Consider the following 15,576-nt stretch of genomic DNA (forward strand, 5'->3'; position numbering starts at 1 on the left):
GCCTGGCTCGATTTAGGGCTGAGCAGTACGGAGACACAGGGAGGGCAGGGCGCCCCGCAAAGCTGGGGCCCAGGCGCGCTGCTCCCATCTCCAAACCCCTCGTTTGCTGAAATCCTCAGCTCCGGGAGCCGTGCAAGCCCCTCTCCTGCACGCCCCCGAGCTGTCAGCGCCTTACATAAGGTTGCGTCTACGCCCGAGCTATCATGGGGAAAAGCTTGAAAACAGGAGGCGAAAGGTACCGGGGAAGCACAGCCCCCCCAAAAGTGTATTTTTAGGTTTCGCGTGATGGCTGCGTTGCCCGGGGAAAACGCCAAGGCTTGGGGTCGCATCCTGCACCCGTCTGCCTGAGGCACGGTGACCTCCCCACTGTCCCCATGAGGGGACGAGGCTTTCTGGGGTGGTCGGTCCCCAGGAAACCGCAGCTGGGGAGGGAAAGGCAAAGCCTTGATACTGTACAGGTGGTAATGGCCAAAAAATAAATAGCCTCTAAATATGACTTTTACAGCAGAAAATGGGTTTTAAGAAAAGGAGTTGGGAGTCTCAGCTGGTCCAGTGCGTAAATCCACGCTGTTGGGAAGACGGGAGCGGTCAATGCGTGATTTGACAGAGCCGATCCCTCAGGGAAAGTCTTGGGGGGGTTTCTTGGGGTTTTTTTCCGTGCTGCACTTTGAGCCACTGATAAAAGGAGGTTTTATTTTTCTGGCAGCACCAGAAAAGCACGAAGGACAAGGCAGGGCGACGATAACTGCGGGGTGAGGAGGGACACCTCCGCCAGAGAGCTGGATTCTGGCTTTTCCCGCTGGCAGGCAGCGCACAGGCAGGCAGGCAGCTCCCTGCGGCGGGCAGCCACCGCCATCTACAGCCGGCCGGGCGGCCTGGATGCGGCCCTTCCCAGCGCTGGGGCTGCCCAAGGCCCCGCGCCTCGGCCCCGGCGGGGAAATTACGCCGGTGGTTTCATGCCATGCAACTGCGGCGGCCTTCGGACACTGCCCGGCCGGTCTAGTTAATGTTTAATGAGGAAATAACCCGTTTCCTTGTTAAATTCACTGTTTTTCTTGGCAGTCGATGGAAAACTCTTTCCTTTTAAATGCATCAGGGCAGGGGGACCCCCCCCGAGGGAGGGGGAGGCCGGCGGCTCTGCCTGCCTGCAGGTGTCGGACAGGGCACGGGGTCTTTCCCCAGATCCTGGGGGCTGCTTTGGTCCCGGCGTTTTTGACTGTTCCTACTCCCAGCTCCCAAAACGGGGGCTCCCCCACTCCGCCCCTATGTTTCTTTAATTAAAAACTCCCCAGCAAATGTTAATTGAAGCATCACTTCGGGTACATTAACCCTCTCAGGTGCAGCAACTGTACGTGATTTATAGGAAAATGGTGGAGTCAGGGAAGGGAATGTTCTTTTCCTGCGTGCAAGTTTGGGGGCTTGGTACTGCCTGTGTTACGTACAAGGGGACAGTGGTGACTGGCGTCAGACTGGGTGCAGAGGGACTAGATCCTACCCCCCTTACCCCACCCTCCATCCCTGCTCCGGGCAATATACATTCCTCCGGTGTTTTGGACACCCCAGGGAGTGCAGAGGGGCAGCAGATCCCGCCACCCCCCTCAGGGTCATATAAGGATCCAAGACAAACACGCTTTTCATCCTATTTATTCCTTGACACCCCATTTCCTACCCCAGCTCAAGCCACAGCCTTTTCTCCTCCCCGATCTCGCGTCCTGGCGTGACATAGTCACAAACTGATTTTGCGGATGATCACAAAATTACGTGTGTTCGCCCAAACCCCTACACAAGCTCTCCGAAAGCCCACCCCGCTCCGTCGGTCCCCGGAGCCAGGGGGCAGCGTCACCGGAATTCTGCAGCCCCAAAGAAGCCGCCGTACACAGCTTTCCCCCCACCCTCCCCCCAGGGTTATCATAAAGGACCGCAGGCTCAGCAAACCACGATGCAAACCCCAGGAGTCCGACTCTTAACAGAAGCGTTTGAAGCTGCATCTCCCGGCTAAGCGCTGCGCCCTTTGCGAGGGCTCCTCGTCTCCTGCCCCGAAAACCTCCGGTGCGTGACGTGAGCCCCAATGAGCTGGACCGTCGCCTTTTAAGCCCTGGCTCTGCGCCCCAGTTGAAGCACCCGCTCACTCAAGCTCCCTCCCCTTCCCCAAAATCAACCACCCAAGCAGCGAGGCGAGAAAACGCCTTTGCGAGAGGCGGTTTTAACGCCAAAAGCTCCCCCCCCCAGCCACAGAAGTTTAACTGTTGTATAAAGGAACCACCCTGGAGATGGGCTGCCTGCAGATCGGGCACCTTTTGGGTTTGGGGAGAGCCCGGTAGCACTCGCTGCAAGAGCAAACGTGCCCGCACTCCAGGAAAACGCAGGATTTGGTGTTGCCCAAGCAGATGACGCAGGCGTTTTTGAGTGTTTCGCCACCCTCAACGTTCATTTCATGCATCAGGCGCTCCTGGGCCTGCCGCAATTCATCCTGCATTTGTTTGAGATGCTGCCTCTCTCGGTGATGCCGGTATTGCTTCCGTAGGATGAAGAAGAGGATGGCACAGGTGGCAAAACCAAAAACGACGGTCAGGATTTTCCAGAACCGGACGTTTGATTCTTGTTTCTGCAGCAAGGAGTCGAAATCCATAGCGCTCAGGTAGTAGGGCATGCCCTGCTTCGGGGGCTGCAGCTTGATCGTGGTGTTATCCAGGACGAGCTCTCCCACCCCCGTCAGCGCCGTGCCCACCCTCAGCATCTGCTCCGTCTCCTGAATGCCCTTTGGGCGCTCTCCGCTGATGTAGTGGCCGATCACATCGGTGAAGGACTGGACGGAGGGATGGAATTTCTCGTACACCGTCTCCAGGCTGAGCTCGGCGGCGTCCAGCGGCTTCATCACCCGGACGGCGACGCCGGCACCTTCCTCCTGAGAGACCAGGTCGAAGGGGGTGGTGTTGGTTCTCTGGTGGATGATCTTCTCGTAGTCGTTCCTGGGGAAGGAGAAGGGGATAAAGCAAATGCCAGCGTTAGCACTTCCCCCGAGGCCGGCAGGGAAACACCACCTGGGCTGACCTGCCCTATTTGGGTGCTGCCAGCTGTCGCCTGCCCTGAGCGAAGTTTGTCTGGGTGGGACTCACTGGAGAGCAGCGCTTCTCCCCTCGTGGCACCGCCCAGGCGCACACGAGGCCCTCTGCCTTCACCTCAGCCCTTCCGCAGTCCCTGCAGAAGCAGCGTGGGCTTCCACCATCACTGGGAGAGCGCTTCGGCCCACCTAATTCCCCCTCATCTCCCCACGGCGTTCCCGGTTGCCAGAAACCGCCCTGTGAGGAGAAGCATTGTCTGTCACACACACAAATTTGATAAGCGTTATGCAATTAGCCGAGGCTTGAGGTGCGTCGCTGTGCTCTCGTTTCAGCAGCTCTCGTGGGCCAGGCTGCTCTCGGGACCATCCTCAGGTCCCCTGGGTGCAGGTATTGCCCAAATCCAACCGAATTTTTTGTTTCAAAGGTGTCATTTTTCTCAGGAAATACTGTCCTGTGGCCACCTCCACAACAATATCATGGGGCTGCTGATAAATGCTCTGCCCGCATTGGGTTACCCTACCCAACTCATCTTCTCATCTTCTACAGCCCCCATATGAAGCCTGAGAACAGCCGAACATGCCCCTTTTTGGCAGCTGGAACTGTGGGGTCCTGGTCTGGGGCACCTTGGGTCACTTTGGCCACGCCTGAAGTCACTTTAGCATGTCAGGCTCTCCAAGGGCACCTTGGCCTGTCTGAAAGCCAGATGTTTGTGGGCACTGGGCACGTACCAGAGGTGGGTTGTTCGGTTCCACACCATCTTATGCTCCTGCAGCGTCAGCCTCTGAACGACGCCCTTGCAGTTCTCCACAAACTGGCTGCTCAGGGTCTCCTTAACGGACCGCACCACGCCTGAAAGACAAATCCAAAGCATGTGAGGTGCTTGTTAATTTTCTGCTCCATTTCTTATTGCGTATAGTGATCGTGGGTGGTATCTGAACACAACGAGGTGGGCTGAAGAGCCGAGGGCTCATGTTTTGAGCCATCAGGACACACAGTGACTGCCTGAGGTGGGGAGATGTGCTGAAGGGAGCAGAACTGTGAGGCTGGGGACAAACCTCACCGTCTGAGGGGGTAGCTGGGGTGAGGATCACAGAATCACAGAATCATTAAGGTTGGAAAAGACCTCTGGGATCATCAAGTCCAACCCCCAGCCCAACACCCCCAGGCCTCCTAGACTATGTCCCTCAGCACCGCATCTACACAGTTTTTGAACACCCCCAGGGATGGTGACTCCCCCACCTCTCTGGGCAGCCTGTGCCAGTGCCTGACCGCTCTTACAGTAAAGGTATTTTCCCTAATACCCAATCTAAACCTCCCCTGACACAGCTTGAGGCCATTTCCTCTCATCCTATTGCTTGTTACTTGGGAGAAGAGGCTAACCCCCACCTTACTACAGCCTCCTTCTCCCCTCAGCCTCCTCTTCTCCAGGCTAAACCCCCCCAGCCCCCTCAGTCGCCCCCCAGCACACTTGTGCTCCAGACCCTGCCCCAGCCCCGCTGCCCTTCTCTGGACACGCTCCAGCCCCTCAAGGGCCTTCTTGTCCCGAGGGGCCCAAACCTGAGCCCAGCGTTCGAGGTGGGGCCTCCCCAGGGCCGAGCACAGGGGCCCCATCCCTGCCCGGCTCCTGCTGGCCACACCAGCGCTGACACAAGCCCGGGGGCTGGTGGCCTCCTTGGCCACCTGGGCACTGCTGGCTCATGCCCAGCCGGCTGTCAGCCAGCACCCCAGGGCCTTCTCCGCCGGGCACTTCCCAGCCCCTCTGCCCCAGGCCTGGGGCGTTGCCTGGGGTTGGTGTGACCCAAGGGCAGGACCCGGCACTTGGCCTTGTTAAACCTCACACACTTGGCCTCGGCCCAGCGATGCAGCCTGTGCAGTTCCTCTGCAGAGCCTTCCTGCCCTCGAGCAGATCAACACTCCCGCCCAGTTTGGTGTCATATGCAAACTTACTGAGGGTCCACTCGATGATCCCCTTGTCCAGATCATTATTAAGGATATTAAACAAGACTGGCCCCAACACTGAGCCCTGGGGAACCCCACTTGTGACCGGCTGCCAACTGAATTGAGGTCCCTTCACCACAGCTCTCTGGGCTCAGCCATCCAGCCAGTTTTTTACCCAGTGAAGGGCCTGCCTATCTAAGCCATGAGCAGCTGTTTTCTCTAGGAGGATGCTGTGGGAAATGGTGTCAAAGGTTTTACCAAAATCTAGGCAGACAACATCCACAGCCTTCCCCTCATCTACCAGGCAGGTCACCTGGTCATAGAAGGAGATCAGGTTGGCCAGGCAGGACCTGCCTTTCATGAAGCCATGCTGGTTGGGCCTGATCCCCTGGTTGTCCTGTACATGCCTGGTGAGCTCACTCAAGATGTATCACTCTGTGATCTTCCCTGGTACCGTGGTCAGGCTGACTGGCCTGTAGATCCTCAGATCCTCTTTCCGGCCCCTCTTGTAGATGGGTGCCACATTTGCTAACCTCCAGTCAACCGGGGCTCCCCTGGTTAGCCGGGGCTGCTGATAAATGATAGAGCATGGCTCGGTGAGCACTCCCGCCAGCTCCCTCAGTACCCCTGGGTGCTCCCGGAAGGACACGCCCCCATCGCCCCCGCTATGGGCCCTGCCCTACCTTCAATGACAGCGTAGGGGACGCAGCGCCCCGGCGCCTCCAGCAGCACGGCTCGCAGGTCTCCGTCCAGCCGGACCCTCCTGGCGCCCTGCGGGGAGGAAACGGAGGCCGCGGTTCAGCCGACGGGACCAGGCCGCGGGCCGAGCCGGGGCCCCTGCGGCCGCCCGGAGCCCCCTCGCACCCACCTCCAGGCCGCGGGCGACGCGAGCCTTCTGCCGGTAGAGGGAGTAGACCAGGGCGGTGATGGCGGTGCTGGCGGCCAGCAGCACGGCCTGCGCGGCCGAGGGCCGCCCGCCGCCCTCCATGGCCGCCGCCGCCCCGCCGTTACCCTGGCAACCTCCCGCCGCCGGCGGCGCTCAGTGATGACGCCACCCGCGGCGCTCTGGTGGGCTACATTGAGACCATAGAGTCGCGGTCCGCCACGGCCGCTCCGGTGGGGGTTGTTCAACCCCTGAACTCCCCCAAAGCCCCGTTAGGGGGACGGGGGACCCCGAGCCTCAGCCTACAGGGCCTGAGAGTGGGGAGGCGGGCCAGATCCCGGCCCCGCAGGGACTTGGGGGGGTAAATCACGCCGAGGGAGCCGGGACAGGTCCCAGCCCCCACCCCCGGGGGTCTTGCGGGGGGGCTGAACCCCGGTCCCAGCAGGCCTTTTGGGGGGATCAGCCCAAATCCCAGCCACCCCTCAGGGTCTGAGCAGCGGGGCCTAAATTCTAATCATCCCAGAGCCCTGGGGGGAGCGTACCCAGTGCCCTCTGCCCTGGCCCTGTGCTGGGGGACGGCCCAAGTCCTAGCCCCCTGCAAAGCCTGGGGGGGTGTCAGGCCTAAGCCTAAGCCTATCCCCCCCTTCCCTGGGCTGGAAGGGGGGGTCTGCCCAAACCGCAGCTCTATAGCACTTCATGGGGGTGTGTTTACCTCCCCTCACCGGGGTGTGGGGCAGCAGCACCCCACAGCCCTGAAGGGTCCCCCCTCCCACTGCCAGGACATGGCTTAGCATGGGGCCAGCGGGAAATGCAGACCCCAGCCCCATTTTTTAGGGTACTTCTCCCACACTCCATGCAGGGCCACAGCCAGGCTGGCAGGTCCCTGTGCTGGGGGCGGAATGACGAGGCTCTGCTCCCCCCGCCTATCCCCTTGCCATTGCTTGGGAAAGCAGCAAAAGGGGAAGGGAAAAAAAGAGTAATTTTGGTAAATTATTGATATTCAGGACCTTGGCGCTGCTTTTGGGGTGGGCAGCGGGGGACGCAGGCAAGCCCTGCTCCCTGGGGGGCGTTGGAGGGATCAAACCCCCATCGCAGCCTCCCTGGCACTGCCGGCCTTTTGCCGCCCCCCCAGCTCTATATTTAAAAAACCGAGTTGCCATGGCTACGCGGAGCAGCTCTCGCCAGCCCTTGGTGCCGCAGGGAGGGTGCAGAAAGCGCTGGGGACCCCGCAGTACCAACCTTCCTCCCCCCACCGGCTTGGCTTGGGGTAAATTCAGTATAAACCCCCCCAAACTGCCTCGGTGCCGAGCTTAACTCTTCCTTTCCCGCTTGCCAGGGCTCAGTCCAGGCGAGACACAGGTGCTGTTACACTGCAGAAAACACACATTAACTTTATTATGGCTGCTGCAGAGGAGGCACGAGAGCGGGTTCGTGTGTGGGGGCCGGGGGGGGTCCCCGGGGTGCAAACCCACCCCCCCAGGGGTCTTCCTTGCAAATTAAGCCGCTGTCTCGTCCAGATTTGTCCCCGAGGAGGGTCCGACTTCAGCTTGGGACACAGGGAGGGCACCTCATCCCTGAAATGGGGTGACCCGCCACTGCCGCTCAGCATGCTAGGGGCCGGGGGCCGCGCAGGCTGCACCCCCGCATCTCCCTGGCCAGCCGCAGCACGGCGGCAGGACCGCTGTCCCCCCTGGGTGCCCCGGTGCCGAAGGCCTCCTCCTCCTCCTCCTCCAGGATGGAGCTGAGGCGGGGGGCGCAGCGGGCCCTCTCAGCGGGTGGGCGGTAGGGACACTTGGTGTTGAGCAGCCTTCGGAGGGGGACCAAGGGGACGATGGCATCGCCCAGGAGCTGCTGCTGGACGTGGCGGAAATCGTTCTGCCTCTTAAGGCGCTTGAACTCATTGAAGGCGGAGGCGGAGGTCTGGTAGAGGAGCAGGGCCATGGCGCGTGCCTTGTCGGCTTTGGAGACCAGGACGGCGTGGCAGCGCAGCACCACCGCCTTGTTCTTCACCTGGTGCCGGTAAACCCAGGCGAAGACCTTGGGGTGCCGGCGGTCGGCGGCGCAGTAGGTGATGCGGTGCAGGAGGTACGCGTGGCCTGGCCGGCGGGCTCCCTTCTCACAGGGGGTCATACGGATGCCTTGGGGTCCCAATGTCAGCTTCATCTTGGCCCCGCCAGCCCCCGCGTCGCTCTTAGCCCAGATCTTTCCCACCGCCTCCTCCGTGCAGCCCTCGCCTTTGGCGTGCAGGGTGACAGCGTTGCCCAGGTACCGCACCGTGTACGTCGGGTCCTCCTTGTTCAGCTCCACTTTCTGCCGTTTGCCGCGGAAGACGCTGCCCAGCCGCTCGAGCGGGCAGTCGGGCAGGAGGTCCGGGCAGGAGCGCAGGAAGCCGGCCAGCAACGCAGCGTAGCTCAGCCCTGGCCCCAGGCTTTTGCCTTTGCACTTACGTTCATTTTCCACCAGCACGAACTTGCTCCGGCGCCAGGGCAGCATCTCCGCTCCGCCGAGGGGCCCCCCCGGCCGCCCCGCACGCCTCCTCTAATCCCGGCCCTGCCGCAACAGCCCCCGCCGACCCCTTTGCGAGCAGAGGGATCCCCCCGCCCCGGACCCCAACGCTGGCTGGGGGGTGCCCCCTCACCCCCCCACCCAGGGGGGATGCCCCTACCCCGGCGTGGTGGGATGCAGCTGCCGTATCCGATGCCGTCTGCCCACAGAGGATGCGGAGGCACTTGGCCAAGGAGCCGCCGCGCTCCGGCTGCCGCCTGCGCCTGCTGCGGGGATGCAGCTCTCCGTGGGCTGCTCCACCTCCCCGCGACGCCGCGTCGCCCCAGCCCCGAGCACGCGGGGAGCCGCCGGCGGACACCCCCCGCCGCCGTGCACGCCGCCGGCTGCGCGCTCCCTTCGTGCTCGGGCGTGGAAATAGAGATGCTGGTAAAATACAGACAACCCACACAACACCCCCCCACCCCCCTTCCCATGCAGTGGCCAGACCCCCACCGCCAAAGCCCACCCGTAGGGGGGGAAACTAGGGCAGGGTCCAGGGGGATGATTTTGGGGAGGGTTGGATGTTGGCTCCTGACCCTGCCACAAGAAAAGAGGGTTTTTTCCCCAAACCTGACCGTTGCATGAGGGGGTACACTGGGGTTTGCAGATCCTGCAGGTCTGCTGCCATTTTTTGCTCCAGAAACCCCATTTCCCCCTATTATTTCCAAGCCAGCCACATCCTCCCTCTTAGGCTGAGCTTTTGGCTTTTAACCTGTTGCTTTTAACTCTGGCTGAGGCCCTGGGATGGCTTCTCTCCAGAAAAAATGAAATGCCATTTCTGAGCAGCACACCCTGGGGGAGATTTTTGGGGAGTGCAGTGGGGTGCCGGCATGATTTCAGCCCCACAGTGGAGTCTGAGGCTTTTCAAGATTCAGCTCCTTTGGCTCAAACCGTAATTTCCAATTCTTGTGGGGCTTCTTTTGAGGAGACCCCCCAGGCTCAGAGACCCATAAAGATGCTCCAGCTACCTTGGGATGGAAAAACAGGGAGGAAGAAGGGGTCAAATAACAGCGTGTGCCCCCAGTTTTAGTCCATTTGGGGAGGACAACCTGAGTGGGGTGTTGCAGGGAGCAGGAAGCCATTTCCCAACAGCTTCCCAGCTTTTCTATGGTTTGAGCAAAGCAACTGCAACCTTAAAATAGCTGCTCCGCAGGCAGGCAGCACTGGCCCAGCTCCTCTCGCTGCTGCGGCCTCGTAGGTTTTTGCAGCCAAAATAATAAAAAATGCGTGAGTTTGTGTGGGTTTTGGCCTTTCTGCTGCAGCTTAGGCTATATGGTTTGGTCCCGGCACGAGGATGGTTTCGGGGAGGTGGCCAGCCTCTCTCTCTCTCATAATTTCTGCTCTCGCCCTCATGGACAGAGACGAGGACCCTTTATTTAATTGCTTAGCGTTCATATCGACAGGACAGGTTTAAAACCTCCCAAAAAGCTTTATTTATAGATCCCGCATTATTTAGGAGGGGGGGTCTGCCTGCTCCAGTCTGCTCCTGCGGTGCCTCCCACCAGCTGCCCTGGGGCTGGTTTTCCTCTCCTCTCCCAGGTTGTGGGGAGATTGCGCTGTGTAACAGTGTGGGGGCACAGGAGTATCTGCGAATCATTTTAAATGGGAAAACAACTAGGATTTGTGCTTTGAAAGCTGAAAAAAAGGTCTTTGAGCTGGTTCAGGGCTGCCAATCCCTCCTCCAGCTGCCTGTTGTCTTGACTGACTGCCCTTGCAAGTAGCTAACTGTCATCATTAGGTTCCAGGGTGAACAAGAACCCGCACAGTGTGAGGAAGGTGGGTCACCTGGTTATCCCCTGGGACAATACTGATGTCAGGGTCCTGGCTTTGATTTCTTGGGGTGCCTGTAGTCCTCTTGCTACCCTGCACTCAGTGCTCAGCTCCCAGCGTTGACACCACATCGGAGGCTGCTGCCAATTTGGGTGCCACGTCCCAGCCTGTTGTGGCTTGTCAGCCGCAACCCAGTGCCAAGATTTGCTGGCAAAACCAGTGGGTGAGGACAAAATGCTCCCCAAATCCAGCAAACTGGACAAAAATCCCAGTGATAAATCAATGGGGGCTGCGACACCCATCCTTGCAGCCAGAAAACAGGGCATTAAGCTCCTCCAGCAAGGGGAAAAAAAAAGGTATCTTTAATTAAAGAGCAATTTGCTGATCAGCCCGGCATCCCGGGAGGCCTTTACCCCACGTGGGCTGATTCCCACAGAAGCACCAGCCAAACTGAATTTGGGCTTGAGCGACACGAGAGCATCCCAAAATGGGATTTTATCAGCTCTGTCTTCAGCCAGCTTTCCCGGCAGCCAGTGGTTAAAAGACCTGGGAAAAGGTTTTTTTTTATATATATATATATATATATATATAAAAACATTTTTTTCTGTTTTAAAATTAATTTATTTCTTTTCATCTCACTGAGCAGGAGCTGTTGTTCTTCCCCCCAAGGAATGATTTAATGACATTTTCCCATGGAGCCGCCTAACCAGTTTTCAACTGGGGAAGAAAAAAACCACCAAGGCGGTGGTGGAAAAATGCTCTGCCAGGACAGAGAAAGGAGGAGGTAAAAAAACCCAAGGAGAAATTGGTCAAAATGAGACAGCAGGCAGGGAGGGAACGCGAGACCCCCCGAGCCCGAGACTTTGTGGGTCAGGGCTGCCCCCAGGGATGCTTCCCGGGGTTCGGCAGCACAGCAGGGCGTTATCCTGGCGGGGCTGGCCAGCCTATTTTCCAGGCAAGGAAATATTTAACTGCAGCGTCAGCAGGCAGGGCACGCAGCCGCAGGCATGGAGGGTGGCGGGCAGCGCCTGGCCCCCGTTGCCCCCCCGGGCCAGCCCCAGGGTGAGCACCTGCGGCTCCTGCTGCGCCGCAGCCAGGAAGCCAAAAACTGTGCCTATTGCCCCTACAGCCGCTTCCCGGTGGGCGCCGCGCTGCTCACCGCTGGTGGGGAGATCTTCTCCGGTAAGCCGGGGCTGTGTGACGCCCTCCTTGGGTTTTGGAGTCCTCCCTGCAACCCTTTGGCCATGATTGAGGGTGCAGCGGGGTCAGAAGAGGGTGCTGGTTGTGTTCCCCTGTCCTGGCTGCCTCTTGGCAGCCGCTGTCCCAGAGCGAGCCAAAGATTGCAGCGGATGAGAAAATATGGGAAATAAGTAGGGGAAGCGGGGAATGTGTGGGCGAGAGGCCAGGATTGGGTGGTGCTCATGGAAAATGGCTTTTCTTTGCAAACTTCCCCCCAAAAAAACACTCAGAGGGAATCCGGTGGGGTTTGGGGTGGCTGAGTGGCTGTTGGGGGCTTCCCCACAGGGTGCAACGTGGAGAACGCCTGCTACAGCCTGGGGATGTGTGCTGAGCGCGCTGCCATCCAGAAAGCCATCTCCGAGGGGCACACCAGCTTCAGGGCCATGGCCATCACCAGGTAAGGGTGCGCTGAGAGCCGGCACGGTGAGGGACTGGACGGGGGGGCCAGCGGGAAAACCCCCAGTGTGCCCAAGGGGCAGCTTGTGCTGCAGCAGCCTTAGTGTTTTGCGGGGGGAGGCAGCTTTCTGCATAGTTTTTTTTGAGGAATTTGGGGGAAAATCTGCTTTGGCTCCGTATTTATTGGTGCATGAAAGTCTTCTGCAGGTGTTCCCCCCTACTCAAACCGCACGACTGAGCTCTGTGCCCTTCTCCTTTGACAGTGACATGAGGGACCACTTCATCACGCCCTGCGGTGCCTGCAGACAAGTGATGAGAGAGGTGATGGTTCGCGTGGGGGCCCCCGTGTGTCCTGACCCTAGGCATCATCTCCTGACCCCAGGCATCTCCCCCCAAAACACCCAGAGGTGCAAAAAGGGGGGATTACAACCCCCTGTCCCCAGCCCCAGGGCTGGCTCTGGGCTCCTTCAATTGCACTATCCGCTGGGAAAGGGGTATTCCTCCCTGTCCCATGGGAGCCCAGTGGTAATTCATTAACTTGCCCTCCCCAGTGGGTTTTATTCCTCCCAGGAGCTGCTGGGTGCAGAGTCTGGCCCGGACCTGTCGCCCCGGCTCTGCCAAGCCTGAAACCAGAGGTTTTCCTGCAAAAGCCCAGCTCCCTGCAGAGCCTGTCCCGCTCTCACCTCCCTCCTCCCGCAGGCACCCCGGCACCCACAGCCTGTTTTTGGGTGGTTAATATTTAATGGGTCGCGGGGCTCAGCTCAAAGGCCAGATTTGGCAGGTTTGGAGACACCGGGGCTCACCCCGGGGTGGGGCAAAAACACAGGATCTGAGCCCAAAATACCCACCGGGGCAGGTGATGCTGAAGAGCCGCTCCAAAATACCTGCAATAGAGGGGGATGCTACCTGTGAACCTGGCCAAAAAAAGGATTATTTGAGTAATTTGAGGAAGAAGCGCAGGTTTTGCACCAGGCACTTCTCTCCCCTCTTCTCCTTCAGTTCGGCACGGACTGGGATGTCTACCTGACCAAAGCGGACGGCACCTATATCGTCAAGAGGCTGGAAGAGCTGCTGCCACTCTCCTTCGGCCCTGAGGACCTGAAGAAGGTGTGAGTGGTGTGGCTGCCACCGGCCCTTGCCCTTCGGCAGCAGGGGAGGACGATTTTCCCCATTTTCCCTGGCGTGTAAGCAACTTTTTGGAGACAATGCAATGGGAAATGCATTTATAGTGTTAAGTTACCTGTTCCTCTTGCTCATCTTCTGATTCAGCGCTGATTCACGGATGCTGGCCCTACCTTGCCCCGGGGAAATGGTGAAATGAAATCGTAGAAATTCCCTTGTTATTAGAAAAAAGTGTCTAGATATTGCTGTGGTCGAGGGGGAAGTTCACGGGCAGGGAAGGGTTTGATGTACGGCTCAGGCTTGGGCTTCTTGGTACAGAAACCACTCCTGACTAATGCAAAATCATTACTGGGGAAAATGCTGAATTCTTCAGCTCTAAATGAGAAGCAAAAAGGAAAGGATCCATCAACCCCAGCAGTTACTAATAAGCCAATTCAGATTAGGCGATTTGCTGGAACCGGACAGTTATCACATCGAGCGTGTCCTTTGCTCGTTTCTCTCTGGCTTGTTTTCTTTGCTTTTATTCCATTTGTGGGGATGAAGAGGGAGAGGAATTTTTGAGGGGTTCTGGAGGGTTTTCTGTCTCCAGAGTAATGCCATTTGCTGATTGTAATACTAATTTAATTACGCACAATAAAAAACAAATGTGTTCCATTTCCCACCCAGCGCTGGGCTGGACAATTCTGCCTGTGCCCAAGTGAAATAAAAGCAGTCCTGGTTTATCTCCTGTAATTGCGACAAATGATGAATCACAGGGAATGGGAAGTGGGGCCCCAGGGCTGTGTAGGCAGGGCACGACCAGGACACTGCATGGCCCCGAGCATGGCCCGGGCAGTGCTGCCCATGCAGCCAGCACCTTCCTGCCCTCCCTGGCCGTGCACAAGCCGTGCCCTGCATTGCACCAGGTTGTGCCCTGCTCTGTGCACAAGCCATGCCCAGGGCTGTGCTCTGCTCCATGCTGGGCTGTGCACTCGGCTATGCCCCAGCCGTGCCCCACTGTGCACTGGTTTCTGCCCTGCTGTGCATCGGGCTGTGCCCTGGCCTTGCCGTGCCCACGGTAGTGCGCTGCTGGTGCCCTGCTCGATGCCTCCTGTGCACTTGCCTGTGCCCTGCTACACACAGGCACACCCAGCTGTAGCCTGCTCTGTGCCCTGCATTGCCCAGGGCCGTACCTTCGCCACACTCTGCACTATGCCCTGCCGTGCACCGGGCTGTGCCCTGGCCATACCCATGGCAATGTGCTGCTGGAGCCCTGCTGTGCATTGTGCTGTGCACGGGGCTGTGCCCTGGCTGTGCCCAGGGCAATGTGCTGCTGGAGCCCTGCTGTGCATTGGGCTGTGCACTGAGCTGTGCCCTGGCCGTGCCCAGGGCAATGTGCTGCTGGAGCCCTGCTGTGCATTGGGCTGTGCACTGAGCTGTGCCCTGGCCGTGCCCAGGGCAATGTGCGGCTGGAGCCCTGCTGTGCATTGGGCTGTGCACTGAGCTGTGCCCTGGCCGTGCCCAGGGCAATGTGCTGCTGGAGCCCTGCTGTGCATTGGGCTGTGCACTGAGCTGTGCCCTGGCCGTGCCCAGGGCAATGTGCTGCTGGAGCCCTGCTGTGCATTGGGCTGTGCACTGAGCTGTGCCCTGGCCGTGCCCAGGGCAATGTGCGGCTGGAGCCCTGCTGTGCATTGGGCTGTGCACTGAGCTGTGCCCTGGCCGTGCCCAGGGCAATGTGCGGCTGGAGCCCTGCTGTGCATTGGGCTGTGCACTGAGCTGTGCCCTGGCCGTGCCCAGGGCAATGTGCGGCTGGAGCCCTGCTGTGCATTGGGCTGTGCACTGAGCTGTGCCCTGGCCGTGCCCAGGGCAATGTGCGGCTGGAGCCCTGCTGTGCATTGGGCTGTGCACTGAGCTGTGCCCTGGCCGTGCCCAGGGCACTGTGCTGCTGGAGCCCTGCTGTGCATTGGGCTGTGCACTGAGCTGTGCCCTGGCCGTGCCCAGGGCAATGTGCGGCTGGAGCCCTGCTGTGCATTGGGCTGTGCACTGAGCTGTGCCCTGGCCGTGCCCAGGGCAATGTGCGGCTGGAGCCCTGCTGTGCATTGGGCTGTGCACTGAGCTGTGCCCTGGCCGTGCCCAGGGCACTGTGCTGCTGGAGCCCTGCTGTGCATTGGGCTGTGCACTGAGCTGTGCCCTGGCTGTGCCCAGGGCAATGTGCGGCTGGAGCCCTGCTGTGCATTGGGCTGTGCACTGAGCTGTGCCCTGGCCGTGCCCAGGGCACTGTGCTGCTGGAGCCCTGCTGTGCATTGGGCTGTGCACTGAGCTGTGCCCTGGCCGTGCCCAGGGCAATGTGCTGCTGGAGCCCTGCTGTGCATTGGGCTGTGCACTGAGCTGTGCCCTGGCTGTGCCCAGGGCAATGTGCTGCTGGAGCCCTGCTGTGCATTGGGCTGTGCACTGAGCTGTGCCCTGGCCGTGCCCAGGGCAATGTGCTGCTGGAGCCCTGCTGTGCATTGGGCTGTGCACTGAGCTGTGCCCTGGCTGTGCCCAAGGCAATGTGCTGCTGGAGCCCTGCTGTGCATTGGGCTGTGCACTGAGCTGTGCCCTGGCCGTGCCCAGGGCACTGTGCTGCTGGAGCCCTGCTGTGCA

The 15,576-nt window shown here is 59.6% G+C and overlaps 3 protein-coding genes across 4 annotated transcripts; 1 reads left to right on the plus strand and 2 right to left on the minus strand.

The window, feature by feature from the left end:
• Window positions 1-1,628: 1,628 nt before the first annotated feature.
• MUL1 (mitochondrial E3 ubiquitin protein ligase 1) lies at window positions 1,629-6,032 on the minus strand. The gene is made up of 4 exons (XM_075113780.1): window positions 5,869-6,032; window positions 5,684-5,771; window positions 3,791-3,911; window positions 1,629-2,969 (listed from the first exon to the last, which is right to left on the minus strand). The coding sequence occupies exons 1-4, from the start codon at window positions 5,986-5,988 to the stop codon at window positions 2,240-2,242; spliced, it is 1,059 nt and encodes a 352-aa protein (XP_074969881.1). The 5' UTR covers window positions 5,989-6,032; the 3' UTR covers window positions 1,629-2,239.
• A 1,356-nt stretch (window positions 6,033-7,388) lies between these two features.
• On the minus strand, window positions 7,389-8,459 carry FAM43B (family with sequence similarity 43 member B). Its single transcript, XM_075113762.1, has one exon. It carries the CDS (start codon window positions 8,374-8,376, stop codon window positions 7,486-7,488), a length of 891 nt encoding a protein of 296 aa, XP_074969863.1. The 5' UTR covers window positions 8,377-8,459; the 3' UTR covers window positions 7,389-7,485.
• A 2,545-nt stretch (window positions 8,460-11,004) lies between these two features.
• Window positions 11,005-13,686, plus strand: CDA (cytidine deaminase). Of its 2 annotated transcripts, none has more exons than XM_075113765.1 (4): window positions 11,005-11,379; window positions 11,722-11,833; window positions 12,096-12,153; window positions 12,832-13,686. In XM_075113765.1, exons 1-4 carry the CDS (start codon window positions 11,205-11,207, stop codon window positions 12,943-12,945), a joined length of 459 nt encoding a protein of 152 aa, XP_074969866.1. In that variant the 5' UTR covers window positions 11,005-11,204; the 3' UTR covers window positions 12,946-13,686. The 2 variants fall into 2 exon arrangements, with proteins under 2 accessions (XP_074969866.1, XP_074969865.1); XM_075113764.1 differs by having other exon boundaries at window positions 11,151-11,379; window positions 12,030-12,153.
• Window positions 13,687-15,576: the final 1,890 nt, after the last annotated feature.

This window comes from Phalacrocorax aristotelis, chromosome 19, assembly GCF_949628215.1.
Source record: "Phalacrocorax aristotelis chromosome 19, bGulAri2.1, whole genome shotgun sequence".
NCBI classification, from domain to species: domain Eukaryota; kingdom Metazoa; phylum Chordata; class Aves; order Suliformes; family Phalacrocoracidae; genus Phalacrocorax; species Phalacrocorax aristotelis.